Source organism: Anomaloglossus baeobatrachus, chromosome 6 (assembly GCF_048569485.1).
Source record: "Anomaloglossus baeobatrachus isolate aAnoBae1 chromosome 6, aAnoBae1.hap1, whole genome shotgun sequence".
NCBI classification, from domain to species: Eukaryota; Metazoa; Chordata; class Amphibia; order Anura; family Aromobatidae; genus Anomaloglossus; species Anomaloglossus baeobatrachus.
This window is the reverse complement of record NC_134358.1, coordinates 547,489,033-547,510,072: the sequence shown is the minus strand read 5'-3', so window position 1 is coordinate 547,510,072 and position 21,040 is coordinate 547,489,033. Positions and strand designations below refer to the sequence as shown.

Genomic DNA, 21,040 nt, shown 5'->3' with positions numbered 1-21,040 from the left:
GGCCTACCGTTCTTCTGGGCTTCTACTTCCTTCAGGGTTGAAAGCCCATTCTACCAGAGCCGTAGGTGCGTCCTGGGCTTTGCGGCACCGGGCGACGGCTCAGCAGGTGTGTCAGGCAGCTACGTGGTCTAGTCTGCACACTTTCACGAAGCACTATCAAGTGCATGCCTATGCTTCGGCAGCGCCAGTCTAGGTAGGCGAGTCCTCCAGGCGGCGGTTGCCCACCTGTAGGAGGGGGCCGTTTTCGGCTCCTTTTATTAAGGTATTCTTTTACCCACCCAGGGACTGCTCTTGGACGTCCCAATTGTCTGGGTCTCCCAATGGAGCGACAAAGAAAAAGGGAATTTTGTTTACTTACCGTAAATTCCTTTTCTTCTAGCTCCTATTGGGAGACCCAGCACCCGCCCCTGTGCCCTTCGGGCTGGTTGTTCTTTTGTGTACACATGTTGTTGATGTTGATTTGTTCTTATGGTTCATGGTCTTCAGTTCTCCGAACATCCTTCGGATTGAATTTACCCTAGACCAATTTATAAGTTTTCTCCTTGCTGCTTTTGCACCAAAACTGAGGAGCCCGTGGTCCACGGGAGGGTGTATAGGCAGAGGGGAGGGGTTACACTTTTTTAAAAGTGTAATACTTTGTGTGGCCTCCGGAGGCAGAAGCTATACACCCAATTGTCTGGGTCTCCCAATAGGAGCTAGAAGAAAAGGAATTTACGGTAAGTAAACAAAATTCCCTTTTTCTGCAATACTGAGAGTTGTAGTGATAACTCTCATCATTGTTACTGTGTAAGGAGAAATCCCAGACATAAAATACACATCACAATATATACGGTACAGATCTTTTTTTTATTGGCATAGCAATAAGCAACATGGTAATGGAAGTATTACCGGCTCTTTTAGAAATTTAAGAATGATCACGGTGACTCTCAGGTTAGGCCCGGTGAAGACCACAGAACTAGCTGTGGCCATTGTGGACAGGCTGAGGGCCACCGGACCCAAAGATCCAGAGGAAGGCAAACAAACCCCCTGGAGAGTTCTACCTCAGGGGGGAAAAAAATTCCTTCCTGACCCCAGGCGTGGCGATCGGATATTTCCCTGGATTTTGTCTGTCCTGCTGCATATTGCTGTATATCATCTGTACGTAATAATCATCTTCAAGAGAGAGGACCCTGTAAAAGAAAAGCCATATTAATCTGGTCCTATAAGCTTATAATCTAATATACACTATACCCACTGCTCCTGAGAGCTTACAGACTAATAAACACCCTGCTCCTAGGAGCTTACAATCTAATATAGAATATACCCACTGCTCCTGGGAGCTCACAGACTAATAAACACCCTGCTCCTAGGAGCTTACAATCTAATATACCTGGACGTACCTTACCTGCACTTACCTTACTTGGACTTACCTTTCCTCCTCAAACTGTCGGGCTCTAGTGATACAAAATGGTTCAGGATTAGAACTTTGTACATTCCATATTAGTTGTGATGTCACGTGTTCTCTGTGATGTCTTGTAACCTGTGATGTCTTTGATATCTATGCGCACTATGATGTCATCATCACTGTCACTTCTGTTTTATGTATCAAGCTTATAACATTGAGCAAGAATTTAATTTATTTTAGTAAATATAAGCTGCTAGCTGTACTACCCGGCTTCGCCCGGGTTAATAACTGTTGTTAACAAAATAGAATGTATCAACATTCCCAGGATAGAATGTATAAATAGAATGTATTAACGCCCGGGATAGTAACTGTCTCTCTGTTTCTCTCCCATTCTCTGTCTGTTTCCCCCTCTGTATATATCTCGCTGTCTCTCTCTCTCTATCTCTTTGTCTGTCTGTCTCTTTCCCTGTCTATCTCTGCCTGTCTCTGTCTCTTTCCCTGTCTGTCTATCTATCTCTTTTCCTGTCTGTCTCTTTCCCTCTCTTTCCCTGTCTGTTTCTTTCCCTGTGTCTGACTCTTTGTCTGTCTCTTAACATAGTCTATGACATTCCCTGGGTCACATGAGGTGTCTGTGCAAAATTTTGTGATTGTAAATGCGACGGTGCGGATACACTTTTCGTTTCACTTTTTCCCCATTAGGTAGATAGGGGCAAAATTGATTGGTAAATTGGAATGCGCGGGGTTAACATTTCGCCTCACAACATAGCCGATGACGCTCTCTGGGTCCAGACGTGTGAGTGTGCAAAATTTTGTGGATGTAGCTGCGACTCTGCAGATGCCAATCCGCTGCACTGTGGCTCTCAGTTCCATTCGCTTTAATGGAGGCAGGTTTTTTGGTGAATAACTGTAAAACGCGGGGTTAAAATTTCCCCTCAAAACATAGCCTATGACGCTCTCGGGGTCCAGACGTGTGAGTGTGCAAAATTTTGTGGCTGTAGCTACGACGGTGCAGATGCCAATCCCGGACATACATACATACACACATACATACACACATACATACACACATTCAGCTTTATATATTAGATATGTGTCTGTGTTATATTTTTATATATATAAACACTATGTAATACACTATGTAAGTGGCAAAAAACAGTTTTAAAGGCAAAGCCGTAACCACATGGGAAACATCTCTAACAATTTCCGGGTATAAAGGAATTGCCTCATGCACAGTCAGTTTTGATGAACGGTTGAATTTTTCTATTTCTTTGAGAGCAAGAAATTTTTTTTACTGAAATCTGGTCAATCTGCTGCTATAGGAGTGAAATCTTTTTCCTTGCGGCATCGCTTTGCCTGCTCCATGTCATCCAAATACTTGTCAAAGTTAAACTCCTCATCTGATGAGGATGGAGATATGGCAGCAGTAGCACTGTCAGGACCCAAGTCCTCTTGCGCCTGGCAGTCCTGTAGCCGCTCATCCTAACTGCTACCTCAGTCAGCGCTTCTTTTCCTTTAGTAAGCTGTTGATCATCAAGCAGTATACGATAACTTGGGTCCACATAAACAGCTGCCAGAAGAATTTTATTTTCCAATAGCTGTGTCTCTCCGTTTCATTGAAGCAGAAATGCCATCTGCGATTAAACTTCCTCTTTGGGACAAGCAAAATAGCAAGTTCTTCCACTCCCTTATGAAAATGCCAGGAGTTACATCCTCAGCTTGTAATTTTTTAGCCACAATAAATGGGTGATTAAGCAATTCCTTCAATTCAGCCTCCTGTGTCCATTGACCATTTAATGTTACTTGAGGGTTCACCATATCTATAAGAAACGATTTTAGTTCAAGCAATCGTTCAGTCATTAAATAAGTGCTCCCTCACCAAGTGACTTGATCAACAATTACCCCTTTCCCAGCACGTCTCTTCAAGTTGGAATCCATTTTAAGGGTTCTGGCGGCAATAACCAATTTCCTCACTTTTTTCCAATTAGATTTCCAGCATGGCCGCCCAGTTTCACACATCCAGCTTTTCGCTGGTTTGGCGGATGCGTTGCACGCCAGTACAGTACGATACAGTAGTGGCAGCGCCTCAACTTCCGGGTCACATGCTCCGGTCACATGACAGCATGTGACCGGTGTTTGTCGCGCTGCCACTGTACTATATACACTGTACTGGAGTGCGCCGCATCCGCCAAACCGGCGAAAAGCCGGATGTGTGAAATAGGGGTCCCTCTTGCCGACTATCTCTTATTGCCAGCTGCAGCGTGTGCACAACACAGCGCATGTGATGAATAGGAAAGTGTTTTGAAGCAGCTTCAACAAGATCATCTAATCCTAAAGTATCATTTTGCTGTTCTTCTGTTGTAATATCTGTTTGTTCCTCAGTTACATGAACAGCGCTGTGGCTCCATCTCACACATACTGAATCCTAAATTTTCTTCTAGCTGTTGTGCATTACTCTCATTCATCAGTGTAATTGTACTTATCAAGTTTGAAGCATTGTCCTTTACAATAGCAAGAACCTGGGTTTTTTTGCATTCGTAGTCTTGCAGAACTTTTTCCACTAAGGCCTGGAGAAACTGACTGCTGTGATGAGCTTTAGTATCTATTACTGCCAGTGTCTTGGTAACAATTTCTTTCTTGTTACAAACATATTGAACATTGATGACAAAATAATACAGTGACTCTGGGCATCCAGCAAAGGCAATGGGTGAAAAGATAGGACATTCAGACACAGCGTTTTCTGAGGATCCTCACAGAGAATGAGCAGTCAGTTTGTGGTGTTTTTCTAATCTGCTTTTGCTATTGAAAGCATTAACTATGAGCTCAAAAACCTTTCAGGTGATGCGGTTTTTTAAAAAAGCTGATCTGCCGGGGGTGTGGCCTGCATGCTGAAGGCAATGGCTGCTTAAGAGAGAAGCTCTGTGCTGTGGCTGTACAAACTGGCTCAAAGCTGCTTCAAATCGCTGAGAACTCTCCTCTGAAACAGTGAGTAATCCCCCCTGCACAGTATGCCAAAGGGTAGACCCCGGAAATCTGGCCCCCCAGCCGAGCTTACTGACTTTTATCCCAGGGATAGGGGATCCCCCTCTCCTCAGAAGATGTCTGCTGCTGCAGTGTCTCCCTTACACCAGGAAGAGACAGGGTTGGGAAGCAGTGTCACAGGCACTCCTCTCACAGAGGAAAGGCTGCAAGCCATGCTCAGTTCTCTGAAGTCATCACTGCAGGAGGATTTCAGGGATCTTAAGAGCATGATTAAAGAAGTTAAAGAGGAAATCAAATCACTGGGGGACCGTACAGACCATGTGGAGTCTAAAATGGCCGAACTTGCTCAGTCACACAATGATCTGATTGATGCTAACACAGCACTAGAGGAGGAGGTGGGAATACTGAAAAACAAGCTTGGGGATCTGGAAGACAGATCCAGAAGGAACAATCTTACAATTAGGGGCATTCCTGTGTCAGTAGCTGATAAAGAGATGCCATATTTCTTTCACAAGTTTCTCCAATTACTGCTCCCAGAACACACAGAAAGAGATCTCATAGTGGATAGAATACATAGAATCCCTAAACCTAAAGGTATCGACCGCACTCTGCCCAGGGACACGCTGGCACGACTGCATTTTTATAAAACAAACGAAGCAGTGCTCCAGATACTGAGGGATAAATCTATCCTCCCAGATGAATTTAATGATGTAAAGGTATTCCCGGACCTGTCTGCTGCAACTCTGGCAAAAAGAAGAGAATTTTCCCAGTTCTCCAGAATCCTGAGGGAGCATGACATACACTATAAATGGGGATTCCCGGTGAAATTGATTATCTTCAGGGATTCTAAAACACATGTATGCCAGTCCCCTCCTCAACTGAGCAAACTACTTGAGTCCTGGGGATTACCCCTTACAATGCACTCAGACTCACACCGGGAGCAGGGGGATGCTCAGAAGAAAAAGATCAATCCTGAGTGGGAACCCGCTTGAGAGAGTCTCGCCAGCCGCAGGCGTGTGTAGCTCTCATGTGACCTGTGATGTCACTTAAGCCCTCTGTTGTTCTCGCCTATGGCGAGCAAGTACTTCCCAGCTGTCCGGTAAGGATGAAGCTGAAGTATTCAAGTTTTTTTGTTTTTGTTGTTTTTTCCCTCCACCCGTGCACCGTCCCTAACTGGTCCTCCTTGCCTGCCTCTGCCTGCCCCATGCCTCTCAGTCGGCCTGCCTGGAAACATCGTCCTTTCTGGGATCCGCCATGAGTATTAAGTTTCTGTCTCTCAATGTGAAGGGTCTCAATTCTCCTGCAAAAAGATCCATGCTGTGGAGAGAAGTTATAGCATCCAAATGTGATATAGCATGTATTCAAGAAACTCACCTTCTTACTGATGACAATAAAAGGCTACTACATCCAAGATTTCCACATATGTTCTTTGCAAATGACTCTAAAAAAAAAAAAAAGGAGGAGTGGCTATCCTGATTAAAAACTCTGTGGCTTTCAAAATGATTGATGTAACCTATGGTGCAGACGGGAGATATATTATTCTAAAGTGCCTCCTGAATGGGCTTTTGTATACCTTGGCATCGATTTACGCTCCAAACTCATCTCAACTAACATTTGCCCGGAAATTTTTCCAGATGTTTAGGAGCACCGCACAGGGGTCAGAGATAATCTGCGGGGACTTTAACACTCCAGTTCTTCGATCTATGGAATGCTCGGCGAGGTCCGCTAAGTCAGGAAAGGAACTGAAACAGTTGGTCGCGGAGTTTCATCTACATGACATATCGAGATACCTTCATGCATCGGAAAGGGACTATACTTTCTTTTCCCCAAGGCATCGGTCGTACAGCAGGATCGACTTCTTCCTGACGGATAGTAAGACTGTTCACAAGTGTACGGGTGCTGAAGTGGGTCTGATAACATGGTCGGATCATGCTCCGATAACTTTGGTTGTACAGGACTCTACTAGTGGATTTATGGTGCCTCAGTGGAGACTTAATACTAGTTTACTGAACCAAAAGAACGTTCAGGAGGAGGTTGTGGCAGGCCTGTTGGAATACTTTGGACATAATGACAATGGGGAGGTCTCTGACGAGACCTTATGGGCTGCACACAAATCAGTTATTAGAGGGCAGTTTTTAAAAACTGCATCATTCTTGAAAAAGCAAAGAGAAGCAGAAATTAAAGAAATTATAGCCCATATTCAACAGTTAGAAACTATTAACAAGGCCTCCCCGTCGTCTACACTGTCCGGGGAAATTCTTACTTGCAGGTTTCAACTGCGATCCCTCCTGTTGTATAGATATGAACATAATCTTAAAAAGAGTAAATCAACTTTTTATGCGATGGGGGATAGAGCCAGCACCTTACTAGCTAGAAGAACAAAAAAGCGGGAAATTAAATCTAAAATTGAATTTTTGAAGGGCCCAGACGGATCACTTATAAGGCACCCTAATGGGATAGCAGACGCCTTTGCCAAGTATTATGCTGCCCTGTACAATTTAAGGGATGACCCGCAAACCCCTCAGCCAACACCGGAAAAAATTCAGGAGTTTTTGGACGGTCTGGAATTGCCTCGGGTCTCAGACCGGCAATTAGAATCTTTAAATCTTCCCTTTACTATACAGGAAATTTTGGACACCATTAGAGCTTCTAAACGAAACTCAGCCCCAGGCCCGGATGGGCTTCCCTATGAATATTATCAGCAATTTGCCTCTATTCTAGCCCCTTTTTTTACTAAAGACCTTTAATTTGTGGCAAACGGCCGGGACTATTTCCTCAGAGAACCTAGAAGCAGTTATCACTACACTACCCAAACCGGGGAAAACGGCAGATACCCCTGGGAATTTCAGACCAATTTCATTGCTCAACTGTGATTTTAAAAATTTACTCAAAAATGGTAGCCACCAGACTCCATAAAATAATCCCCTCCTTGGTAGCCCCGGATCAGGTGGGTTTTGTGGCGGGCAGGCAATCCAAAGATGGCACCAGGCGGACGCTGGATTTAATTGGGGTGATGGAGAAGTCGGGTGTCCCTGGTGAATTCTTGTCACTCGACGCCGAAAAGGCCTTTGATAGGGTGCACTGGGGATATCTGGAAAGAGTGCTTATGAAATTTGGTTTTGAAGGAAGAATTAAGTCATCTGTTTTGGCCTTGTACTCTCACCCAAATGCTTCAGTTTTAGCCTCGGTTTTCGCTCATTAAAATTTTCTATAACCAATGGCACCCGCCAGGGGTGCCCGCTGTCCCCTATTGTTTTTGCTCTGGTGGTGGAACCTCTGGCGGAGGCAATTAGGGTGAACCCGAACATAACTGGTATAAGGGTAGGGGAGCATGAACATAAATTGGGTCTATATGCGGATGATGTAATAATATCATGTACTAACCTTGAATATTCCTTTCCAGCAGTGATGTCCACCCTGTCGACCTTTTCTGAGGTGTCTTATTACAAATTGAATGCCACTAAGTCCTTAGTACTACCATTTAATGTACCCGCAAGGTCCAGAAGGATTTTGGAGGCAGCCTTTCCTTTCCAGTGGTGCGAAGACAGTATCCCTTATCTAGGTATCCGTTTGACACCAACCCATTCCCTCATCAGATCCAATCTCGATCACCTACTCAAAAACTTAGGTCAGGCTCTAGGCAGGTATGAGAAGTTGTCGCTATCTTGGATGGCGAGAATTCAATCCTTTAAGATGACCTTCCTTCCTAAGCTGCTGTATATGTTTAGGTGTCTCCCTCTTAAAATTCCATATAGATATTTGATAAAACTGCAGTCGATGACCAATAAGTTTATTTGGGGTAATAAAAGAGCTAGAGTTGCTAGTAAGGTTATGCATCTGCCATATGGAATGGGAGGTCTGGGTACGCCTAATGTGATGGCCTATTATAAAGCTTCTCTTATAGAATCACTCAAAGAATGGTGGAACACGGAGAGCTCCCATAGGTGGGTTCAACTTGAGAACTCTCTGACAGACCAGGGTTCGACGAGGAAACTGATGGAGGTGGAATATCTAAAACGTACTAGGTCCACCCTGTGTCTCCCTACTATGACAGCATCGATAGCCATATGGCGCAGTGAGATGATCCCTAAGATCCAGGTCCCGCTGTCAGAAATTTCGCTCAGAGCAATAGAATCCCACATTCCATATACAAATTTGAGTAGATGGGAAGCAGCGGGTTTTGGTGGACTTTTACGATGGTGCAGAGATTAGGTCCTTCAACGATATACTTCGGGAGCACCCCTCCCTAAAGGGGTGTTTTTATCAATACCTGCAGATTCGCCATTTTCTAAGCACAAAATTCCCCCCCGGGATCAAACCCGACCTTACCCACTGTTAAGGCACTATTGTTTAAAAAACTATTGAGGCAACCGGGAATCTCTTTAACCTACAAATGGTTGAACAACCCCTCTGACGAGCAAAAGCTCCCATACATGACTAAATGGGAATCAGATTTAGACATTAACACCTCCCCCTCGGCGTGGCATACTGCGACACAGTGGGTGCAAAGATCCTCAAAATGCATTAACCATTTGGAACAGCTGAAAAAGGTGCATCTACGTTGGTACCATACGCCGGCAAAATTGGTGCATTACATCCCCAACTACTCACCGCTCTGTTGGAAGGGCTGCCTCCAGAGGGGATCACTGGGACACTGTTGGTGGCACTGTCCGAGGGTCCAACCTTTTTGGATAGCAGTTTTCAGACTCGTTAGCCAAATGACCGGTGTGCACGCCAACCCCAACCCAGGGCTGGCAGTACTGAATTTGGGCATAGACTCGTACCCGCAGAATTTTAGGGGACTGATTGTGCAAATTCTAATAGCTGCCAGACAGTGTCTGAGCCATTCGTGGAAGGCCACTGAGGCTCCCTCTGGAGCGGAGTTATATAGTAGGATCGACCAACAATGCCAATATGAATACTGCCTTGCCCACTCTCTAAAACAAAAAACTAGAATTCTTACAACATGGGAACCCTGGCTGTCATCCAGCCATGCAACACCTATTACACCACTGATCACCGGGCAAAGAGCACCTAGTTGAGATAGAGCCGATGGAATTATAGCCCTGGCTCGGCTAGCCATGGGGCTAAAGCATTGAGACCCTGACTGAGGCAGCAGGTTATGAGAGAAATCTAGGAGGAATTGATGGCCCCGGCTGGTGGACTGGGGTTAGTAATGCAGGCAGGCATCTAGCCCTGTACCCCTACTAACCCAACCCAACTTCCCCTCCCCCTTTGTTCTTGTTCCCCCTTACTTGAATGAAGTCCCCATCTTTCCTCCCCTCTCCTCCCTCCCCATGTTGTGTGGTTAAAGTGTAAGGCAGAGGAATTGTAACTGGATTGTCTCGGAGTATATTAATGTATGGAGCCCTCATGTGCGGGCAGTTGACAATTGTTCTCTTAAATTACCATGTATGATTTTGTATCTGCCGTGTTTTCAATAAAAAACTAATTGGATTGAAAAAAAAAAAGCTGATCTGCCTTTGCAGCTGACAAACGTATCTTCAAAAAAACGCAGCAAAAACGCTGTGTGTGAATGTAGCCGAAAGGGTGCTTTACACGCTACGACATCGGTAGCGATGTGACACGCCAGATCGCACATGTGACCGGCGCTACAAAAAAAAAAAAACCTATGTGCGATCTCGGCAGATCGCATCTGCGATCTGGCGTGTCACATCGCTAACGAGATCGCTAGCGATGTCACACTGTGTAAAGCACCCTTAAGGCTGTGTCCGCACTTTGCGTTTTTAGCTGCGTTTTGAACTGCAGCATTTTCATGCCAAAAGGCATGCGTTTTGATTTTCCAGCAAAGTCTATGGGAAATGGGGATTTCTTGTGCGCACTTTTTAGTTCAAAACACTGCGTTTAATTTGCATAATTTGTGGCAAAAACTCTGCGTTCAAAGAAGCAGCGTGTCAATTGTTTTTGCCATTTGGGCTGCGTTTTGATAACATTGAAGTCAATGAGAAGTTGAAAAAAAACAAGCAACGTCAAAATTCCAGCGTTTTACCTGCAGAAAACATGCATTTGTTACATCAAAATAATGCAATGATATGTCCCTTTACACACACACATAGTCCGACAATTAAATTAATAAAAATTATTTAATTATCGATATTTTAGCCAAAAATAGTATAAAACCGCTATAATTATATTAAATAGAACTATTTTCATCATGATTTAAATAATTATATTTGTTTGCTTTTTTTTCCTTTTTTCATAGTGTTTGTATGTTAAAACTTTATTTTGTTGTGTCTTTGTGATCAAAACGCATCTGACTTTATGCAATGGAAAAGCAGGTAAAAAGCGCTAAAAACGCAGCTAAAACGCGGTAACTATGCACGCGTATTTATAGCGTTTTGAAAGTCAAAAGCAACATTGGCAAAAGCAATTTCTGCCAGAGGATGCATGTAGAACTGCAACTAGCTCGACGCAAAGTGCGCACATAGCTGTAGATCAGGAATAGAACAGATATTTATAGGACATTTCATAACTATCCCAAATTCCTATGAAAAAATATTCAGCACATTCTGCATTGCACTACTGTCCCCAATTTATGATATATTTTAGGAGTCGGTGCATTTTATACCGACTCTGACTCCACCAAAATGAGCTCCGACTCCACAGCCCTGGATGTAACCTATAAGCCCTGCTGCTTGTGACCCCCAACAATGGGAGGTAACCTGCAGATCCTGCTGCTTGTGACCCCCAACAATGGGAGGTAACCTGCAGGTCCTGCTGCTTGTGACCCCCAACAATGGGAGGTAACCTGCAGGTCCTGCTGCTTGTGACCCCCAACAATGGGAGGTAACCTGCAGGTCCTGCTGCTTGTGACCCCCAACAATGGGAGGTAACCTGCAGGTCCTGCTGCTTGTGACCCCCAACAATGGGAGGTAACCTGCAGGTCCTGCTGCTTGTGACCCCCAACAATGGGAGGTAACCTGCATGTCCTGCTGCTTGTGACCCCCAACAATAGGATGGAACCTGTGTAAGGCTTATGTGCGCACTAGGCCGTTTTACCTGCGGATTTACCTGCGGATTTGCTGCGGAAATTTCTTGAGAAATGTCTGCAATCTTTGTGCAGACATTTCCCAGCAAATCCTATGAGAAAAAAAAATAGCTGTGCGCACGCTGCGGATTTTTCTCAAGAAATTTCCTTAAGAAGATTTTCTTGAGAAAATGAGCATGTCAATTCTTTTCCGCAGGTACCTGCGGATTTCTGCAGTACAGCCTGCAAAATCCGCAGGGAAAATCGCGGCAAATTCGCGGCTAATCCGCATGCAGATTTACCGCGGATTTGGTGCGGATTTTTTCCGAAGGTCCGGAAATCTTCCACTCCCAGAAGTTTCTCAAGAAATTTTCTTGAGAAACTTCACATTTCTAGTGCGCACAAAGCCTAAAGGCTGCCATGCACATTATAGTCACGTCAGCTGAAACCGCAGATATTAGTGGATTTGGCCAATGTGTAAAGGAGCGCCAGCTTAACCCCTTCACCGGCGATTTTTTGTTCTTTCCTCCCCCTTTTACAAGAACCATAACTTTTTTTATTTTTCCATCAATATTGTCATATAGGAGATGGTTTTTAGGGGACGAGTTGTACTTTTGAATAAAACCATTAGTTTTACCATTTAGTGTACTGGAAAACAGGAAAAAAATTCCAAGTGCTTTGAAATTGCAAAAACAAATTCTAATTGCAGAATTTGTTTTTTTTTATTATTCACCACATTCACTATATGGTAAAACTGATGTGTCCATATGATTTTCTCATGTCGGTACGAGTTCTTAGATCCCAAACATGCATACTTTTATCTAAGTGGTGAAAAAAAATTCAGAAGTTTGGAAAAGGCCCTATAACTCAGAATATCCTAGATGGTTATCTGGAAACAGATTTCCAGTACCTGTGAAACTGGTGACTTAAAAAAAAAAAATCAAATTATTTATTTATATATATATATATATATATATATATATATATATATATATATATATATATATATATATATATATATATATATATATATATATATATAATTTCTTTGTCGCTCTATTGGGAGACCCAGACAATTGGGTGTATAGCTTCTGCCTCCGGAGGCCGCACAAAGTATTACACTCAAAAGTGTTAAGCCCCTCCCCTTCTGCCTATACACCCCCCGTGCTCCCACGGGCTCCTCAGTTTTTTGCTTTGTGCGAAGGAGGTCAGACACGCACGCACAGCTCCACAGTTTAGTCAGCAGCAGCTGCTGACTATGTCGGTTGGAAGAAAAGTGGGCCCATATAGGGCCCCCAGCATGCTCCCTTCTCACCCCACTCTTGTCGGCGGTGTTGTTAAGGTTGAGGTATCCATTGCGGGTACGGAGGCTGGAGCCCACATGCTGTTTTCCTTCCCCATCCCCCTCAGGGCTCTGGTGGAAGTGGGATCCTATCGGTCTCCAGGCACTGAGACCGTGCTTCATCCACAACTCCTGTGGAGCCTGCTGGATAGGAGCCGGGTATCGTTCAAGGACATGGCCCTGCTACTTGGAGGTACTCTGTATCCCTGTGGGGACAGCGCACGGCAACACCTCAGCTTTGCTGGGTGTGCTAGTGCACCGGGGACCACGGCACTGACCGGGTTAAACTGTGCCATTACACACTCAGCGTCGCTGAGTGTGTTTATATGTAGGGGCTACCGCGCTAACCGCCGCTGCCATGGGAAACTGCGGTGCGGCTGGGACTTGTAGTTCGCCGGGGACTTCGGCGTCGGCCGCGCTTTTACGGCGGCCACGCTTATACTCGAGTCCCCGGCTTGCTTGCGGCCTAGTTTCCCTTTCTCCCGCCCTCAGCCCTGACAGGCAGGGGAAGGGCGGGACGCTGCACGGAACGAGCAGCACTGAGGGCTGGAGTATGATTTCCATACTCCACCCCCCTCACTGTGCACAGTGTGAGCACCTCGGCCACGGCTCCCTCCTCTCGTCAGGACGCCGCAGCCATTTCCTGTCAGCTCCTACGACGCTGCAGAGAGGGACAAACCCTGGGACACCCAGACACGGTCTCTGGTGGCCTCATAACCGCTTTAGGCGGATGGTAAGCAGCACCTGTGGTGCTAGCCCCATGGTGCTGTAGTGTATTGATACATTATTTGTTTATAGTATATATTTTACACTGTATGAGCACAGTTCATTCTGGCTATATACCCTATTGTGTTACTCAGGGCGCCCACAAAAGGCAGGGGTGCCAAAACACAGGCTTATTATGCTGCCTGCGTCGCTTGTACGACCCAGCTGCCGGCAGGTTCCATTGACCCTCATTGTGTGCATTGTTCGGCCCCTGTGGCACTTCTTCAGCCAGAGCCTCTGCTAAGAGGGGCCCAGGGGGAGCCACCTGTTGACACTGTCCTAGTGACGGGGACGGAGTTTGCAAAACTCTCTGAGACTATGGCTAAGATACTAGAAGCCTTGCAGTCCAGGCCGGTATCTCAGCAAAGGGACTCTGTTGAATCATTGTCCCCTGGCCCCCCTCAGTTGGACCAAGTCCTCCCGGGGTATCTCATACATCCCAGGCTGAGGGTTCTGACTTAGACCCCAGCTCCAGACCGACTAAGTGGGCTCGCTTAGAATTTCCCTCGACATCATATTGTTCAGGGTCTCAGCGGGGGGAATCTCTGGTTGATGATGCGGAGACAGCTGATCAGGATTCTGATCCTGAGGGCGCTCTCAATCTTAATACTCCAGACGGGGACGCCATAGTGAACGATCTTATTGCGTCCATCAATCAAATGCTGGATATTTCTCCCTCAACTCTTCCGGCGGAGGAGTCAGCTTCTCATACACCGAGTATGTTTCTAGACCACTCTGATTTCAGAGAGGCACTCCAGAATCATCATGCTTGTCCAGATAAGCGTTTTTTCTAAGCGCCTTAAGGATACACGTTATCCCTTTCCCCCTGACGTGGTTAAAGGTTGGACTCAGTGTCCCATAGTGGATCCTCCAATCTCCAGAATGGCGGCTAGATCCATACTTGCAGTGGAAGACGGGGCCTCGCTCAAAGATGCCACTGACAGGCAGATGGAGCTCTGGTTGAAATCCATCTATGAAGCTATCGGAGCTTCTTTTGCCCCAGCATTCGCAGCCGTATGGGCGCTACAAGCTATCTCAGCAGGTCAAGCGCAAATTGAAGCAGCCACATGCACGGCCGTGCCACAAGTGGCATCCATTACCACACAGACCTCGGCAATTGCGTCTTACGCTATTAATGCTGTCCTGGACTCTGCGAGCCGTACGGCGGTCGCGGCCGCCAATTCGGTGGTACTCCGCAGGGCCTTGTGGCTACGGGAATGGAAGTCAGATTCTGTTTCCAAAAAAGCGCTTAACCAGTTTGCCAATTTCTGGCGACAGGCTGTTTGGCGAGCGTCTGGATGAAACATCAACCAATCCAAGGGAAAGGATACATCCTTACCCCAGCCCAAACAGAACATACCCCAACAGAGGAGAGGGCAGTCGAGGTTTCGGTCCTTTCAGGGCGCGGGCAGGTCCCAATTCTCCTCGTCCAAAAGGTCTCAGAAAGGACAAAGGAACTCTGATGCATGGCGGTCTAAGTCACGTCCTTAAAAGGCCACCGGAGGCGCCGCTAACAAAGCGGCTTCCTCATAACTTTCGACCTCCTCTAGTAGCATCCTCGGTCGGTGGCAGGCTCTCCCGCTTTTGCGACACCTGGCTGCCACAAATAAAAGACCGCTGGGTGAGAGACATTCTGTCTCACGGTTACAAGATAGAGTTCACCTCTCGTCCCCCGACTCGATTCTTCAGGTCATCCCCGCCTCCCTAGCGAGCCGAGGCTCTTCTGCAGGCGCTGCGCACTCTGAAGGCAGAAGGAGTGGTGATCCCGGTTCCTCTTCAGTAACTGAGCCACGGTTTTTACTCCAACTTGTTTGTGGTCCCAAAGGAGGACGGGTCTTTCCGCCCGGTCCTGGACCTGAAACTGCTCAACAAACATGTAAAAACCAGACGGTTCAGGATGGAATCCCTCCGCTCCGTCATCGCCTCAATGTCCCAAGGAGATTTCCTTGCATCGATCGATATCAAAGATGCTTATCTCCACGTACCGATTGCTCCAGAGCACCAGCGCTTCTTGCGCTTCGCCATAGGAAACGAACACTTGCAATTCGTGGCACTGCCGTTCAGCCTGGCAACAGCCCCACGGGTTTTTACCAAGGTTATGGCTACTGTAGTAGCGCTCCTACACTCGCAGGGTCACTCGGTGATCCAGTACTTGGATGCTGATCAAGGCACCCTCTCAAGAGGCATGCCAACGCAGTCTCGACGCTTCCCTGAAGACTCTCCAGGGTTTCGGGTGGATCATCAATTTTCCAAAGTCAAATCTGACACCGGCCCACTCGCTGACATATCTTGGTATGGAGTTTCATACCCTCTCAGCGATAGTGAAGCTTCCGCTGTTCAAGCAGTAGTCACTTCAGAAAGGGGTACAATCTCTCCTTCAAGGCCAGTCACACCCCTTGAGGCGCCTCATGCACTTCCTGGTGAAGATGGTGGCAGCAATGGAGGCAGTTCCCTTCGCGCAGTTTCACCTGCGTCCCCTTCGATGGGACATCCTACGCAAATGGGACAGGAAGACGACGTCCCTCGACAGGACCGTCTCCCTCTCTCAGGCGACCAGAGCTTCCCTTCGGTGGTGGCTTCTTCCCACTTCATTATCGAAGGGGAAATCCTTCCTTCCCCCATCCTGGGAAGTAGTCACGACGGACGCGAGTCTGTCAGGGTGGGGAGCGGTTTTTCTCCACCACAGGGCTCAGGGTACGTGGACCCAGCAAGAGTCCTCGCTTCAGATCAATGTTCTGGAAATAAGGGCAGTGTATCTTGCCCAGAAAGCGTTCCAGCAGTGGCTGGAGGGCAAGCAGATCCGAATTCAGTCGGACAATTCCACAGCGGTGGCATACATCAACCACCAAGGCGGCACACGCAGCCGGCAAGCCTTCCAGGAAGTCCGGCGGATTTTGATGTGGGTGGAAGCCACGGCATCCGCCATATCCGCAGTTCACATCCCAGGCGTGGAAAACTGGGAAGCAGATTATCTCAGTTGCCAGGGCATGGACGCAGGGGAATGGTCCCTTCACCCGGACGTGTTTCAGGAGATCTGTTGCTGCTGGGGGGTGCCGGACGTCGACCTCATGGCGTCCCGGCACAACAACAAGATACCAATGTTCATGGCACGGTCTCAAGATCCCAGAGCTCTGGCGGCAGACGCCTTAGTTCAGGATTGGTCGCAGTTTCAGCTCCCTTATGTGTTTCCTCCGCTGGCACTGTTGCCCAGAGTGTTACGCAAGATCAGGATCGACTGCCGCCGCGCCATCCTCGTCACTCCAGACTGGCCAAGGAGGTCGTGGTACCCGGATCTGTGGCATCTCACGGTCGGCCAACCGTGGACACTACCAGACCGAACAGACTTGCTATCTCGAGGGCCGTTTTTCCATCTGAATTCTGCGGCCCTCAACCTGACTGTGTGGCCATTGAGTCCTGGACCCTAGCGTCTTCAGGGTTATCTCAAGACGTCATTGCCACTATGAGACAGGCTAGGAAACCAACGTCCGCCAAGATCTTTCACAGGACGTGAAAATTTTTTTTTCTGTCATGGTGCTCTGTTCAGGGTTTTTCTCCCTGGCCATTTGCATTACCTACTTTTCTGTCCTTCCTTCAATCTGGACTGGAAAAGGGTTTGTCGCTCGGCTCCCTTAAGGGACAAGTCTCAGCTCCCTCTGTGTTTTTCCAGAAGCGCCTAGCCAGACTTCCACAGGTACGCACGTTCCTGCAGGGGGTTTGTCACATCGTTCCACCTTACAAGCGGCCGTTAGAACCCTGGGATCTAAACAGGGTTCTGATGGTTCTTCAGAAACCACCATTCGAGCCAATGAGGGATATTTCTCTCTCACGCCTTTCGCAGAAAGTGTTTTTTCTAGTAGCAGTCACTTCTCTTCGGAGAGTGTCTGAGCTAGCAGCATTGTCGTGCAAAGCCCCTTTCCTGGTGTTCACCAGGACAAGGTGGTTCTACGTCCGGTTCCGGATTTTCTCCCTAAGGTGGTATCCCCCTTTTCATCTCAATCAGGATATCTCCTTACCCTCTTTTTGTCCTCATCCAGTTCACCAATGTGAAAAGGATTTGCACTTGTTAGATTTGGTGAGAGCACTCAGACTCTACATTTCTCGTACGGCGCCCCTGCGCCGCTTGGATGCACTCTTTGTCCTTGTCGCTGGCCAGCGTAAAGGGTCACAGGCTTCCAAATCAACCCTGGTTCGGTGGATCAAGGAGCCAATTATCGAAGCTTACCGTTCGGCTGGGCTTCCGGTTCCCTCAGGGCTGAAGGCCCATTCTACCAGAGCCGTGGGCGCGTCCTGGGCTTTGAGGCACCAGGCTACGGCTCAGCAGGTGTGTCAGGCGGCTACCTGGTCGAGCCTGCACACTTTCACGAAGCACTATCAAGTGCATACCTATGCTTCGGCGGATGCCAGCCTAGGTAGACGAGTCCTTCAGGCGGCGGTTGCCCACCTGTAGGAAAGGGCCGTTTTACGGCTCTCTTACGAGGTATTAATTTACCCACCCAGGGACTGCTTTTGGACGTCCCAATTGTCTGGGTCTCCCAATAGAGCGACAAAGAAGAAGGGAATTTTGTTTACTTACCGTAAATTCCTTTTCTTCTAGCTCTAATTGGGAGACCCAGCACCCGCCCTGTTTTTTTGTGTACACATGTTGTTCATGTTGAATGGTTTCAGTTCTCCGATATTCCTTCGGATTGAAGTTACTTTAAACCAGTTTATAATTCTTTTCAAATCAAAATTTGACCGGTGCAAAAGTATGGGCACCTCAACATAAAAGTGACATTAATATTTTGTAGATCCTCCTTTTGTAAAAAATCCCAGCCTCTAGTCGCTTCCTGTAGCTTTTAATGAGCTCCTGGATCCTGGATGAAGGTATATTTGACCATTCCTGTTTACAAAACAATTCCAGGTCAGTTAGGTTTGATGGTCGCCGAGCATGGACAACCTCTTCACATCATCCCACAGATGTTCAATGATATTCAGGTCTGGGGACTGGGATGGCCATTCCAGAACATTGTAATTGTTCCTCTGCATGAATGTCTGAGTAGATTTGGAGCGGTGTTTTGGATCATTGTCTTGCTGAAATATCCATTCCCTGCGTAACTTCAACTTCGTCACTGATTCTTGCACATTATTGTCAAGAATCTGCTGATACTGAGTTGAATCCATGCGACCCTCAACTTTAACAAGATTCCCGGTGCCGGCATTGGCCACACAGCCCCAAAGCATGATGGAACCTCCAGCAAATTTTACTGTGGGTAGCAAGTGCTTTTCTTGGAATGCCGTGTTTTTTTGCCTCCATGCATAACACCTTTTTGTATGACCAAACAACGCAATCTTTGTTTCATCAGTCCACAGGACCTTCTTCCAAATGTAACTGGCTTGTCCAAATGTGCTTTTGCATACCTCAGGCGACTCTGTTTGTGGCGTGCTTGCAGAAACGGCTTCTTTTGCATCACTCTCCCATACAGCTTCTCCTTGTGCAACGTGCGCTGTATTGTTGACTGATGCACATTGACACCATCTGCAGCAAGATGATGCTGCAGGTCTTTGGAGGTGGTCTGTGGATTGTCCTTGACTGTTCTCACCATTCTTCTTCTCTGCCTTTCTGATATTTTTCTTGGCCTGCCACTTCTGGGCTTAACAAGAACTGTACCTGTGTTCTTCCATTTCCTTACGATGTTCCTCACAGTGGAAACTGACAGTTTAAATCTCTGAGACAACTTTTTGTACCTTCCCCTGAACAACTATGATGAATAATCTTTGTTTTCAGATCATTTGAGAGTTGTTTTGAGGAGCCCATGATGCCACTCTTCATAGGAGATTCACATAGGAGAACAACTTGCAAGTGGCCACCTTAAATACCTTTTCTCATGATTGGATACACCGGCCTATGAAGTTCAAAGCTCAATGAGATTACAAAACCAATTTAGTGCTTTAGTAAGTCAGTAAAAAGTAGTTAGGAGTGTTCAAATCAAGAAATTGATAAGGGTGCCCATACTTTTGCAGCGGTCAAATTTTGATTAAATGTGGATTGCACATTTTCTGTTAGTACAATAAACCTCATTCCAATCCAGAAATATTACTCAGTCCATCAGTTATTAGATATATGAAACTGAAATAGCTGCTGCAAAAACCCAAATTGTCATAAAGAAAAAAGGTTAACATTAATAGGGGTGCCCAAACGTTTTCATATGACTGCATATATAATATATATATATATATATATATGTGTGTGTGTGTATGTAATATATATATATATATATATTTAGATAATTAATGTATATGTATAATATAAAAAAAAACAAGTAGAAAAAAAAATCTTATTTTATTCTTGACAGGTGGACGAGAACCTTTGACTCCCAAGCATGAAATAGAAGACGACGTGATAGAAGAGCCTCTAACTTATTTCAGTACAACACCTATAAGGTCTACGGACGAAGGCGACTACATCACATCTGACCTTGCTAAACAGGAACCAATGTATGCGGGCAGCACGGACTGCGTGGATGGCGTTGGCACGGCACAGGAGCCCTTGTCTTGGTTAGGGCACCGTAATTGTTTTGGTAAGTTTGTTCAAGGCTTATTTCACATGAGCGCGTTCACACTGGGGAAAATGTTTCCCTTCTGCTGGATGCGGGAAGTGTTTTATGCCCAATCACAGAAGAGGAGGGTTGCTTGGCTTGTGGGAAACGTTTCTCAGTTAAAGGGGTTTCTCAGAACTTAAATATTGATGGCCTATCCTTAAGGCCTGTTTCAGACGTCAGTGATTTTGGTACGTATGTGCTAGTTTTTATACGTACCAGAATCACGGACATACGCAGACCCATTATAATCAATGGGTGTGCGCACACATCAGTGATTTTTCACTGACCGTGTCTCCGCGTTTTCGTGTGTTCCGCACAGAAACATGTTCGTTTTCTTTTCTTGCATCACTGATGTCCCTCAGATCACACTGTGGTGTGTTCCGTGAAACGCGTACCAGAAAAACACGGACACTGAAAATAAAAAGCATCTTTAACTCCCCTTCTCCAGCGCTGCTTGTCTCCGGCCTCTGCTGGCTGCTGCTTCCGAGACGGATAATTACTGAAATGCATATTAAGGCTATGTTCACACACTGCGTTTTTTACCTGCGTTTTTGGTCCGTTTTTGCTGCAGAAATTTCTTGAGAAATTCTTGTAACCTTTCTGCAGACATTCCCCAGCAAAACCTATGGCAAAAAAAATTAGCTGTGCGCACACCGCGTTTTTTTCTTAAGAAAATCTACTGAAAGAATTTTCTTAAGAAAAAGAATGAGCAGTCACTTCTTTTCTGCAGCTAACTGCGTTATTTGCCATATATAATTGGCACAATAACGCAGGGAGCAACCAGCGGCAAAAACGCAGGTGCACTCTTAAGAAATTTCTTAAGAAAGAAGGGAATTTTGTTACTTACCGTAAATTCCTTTTCTTCTAGCTCTTATTGGGAGACCCAGACGATTGGGTGTATAGCACTGCCTCCGGAGGCCACACAAAGCAATTACACTAAAAAGTGTAAGGCCCCTCCCCTTCTGGCTATACACCCCCAGTGGGATCACTGGCTCACCAGTTTT

The 21,040-nt window shown here is 46.3% G+C and overlaps 1 protein-coding gene across 2 annotated transcripts in view; it reads left to right on the top strand.

Moving 5' to 3' along the window:
• Positions 1–21,040, top strand: part of LOC142243581 (uncharacterized) — a 57,549-nt gene that overhangs the window by 20,956 nt on the left and 15,553 nt on the right. For both annotated transcript variants that reach the window (XM_075315642.1, XM_075315641.1), the window contains exon 7: positions 19,791–20,015. In XM_075315642.1, the coding sequence (XP_075171757.1) occupies positions 19,791–20,015 (225 nt within the window). The remainder of the gene's footprint in view (positions 1–19,790; positions 20,016–21,040) is intronic.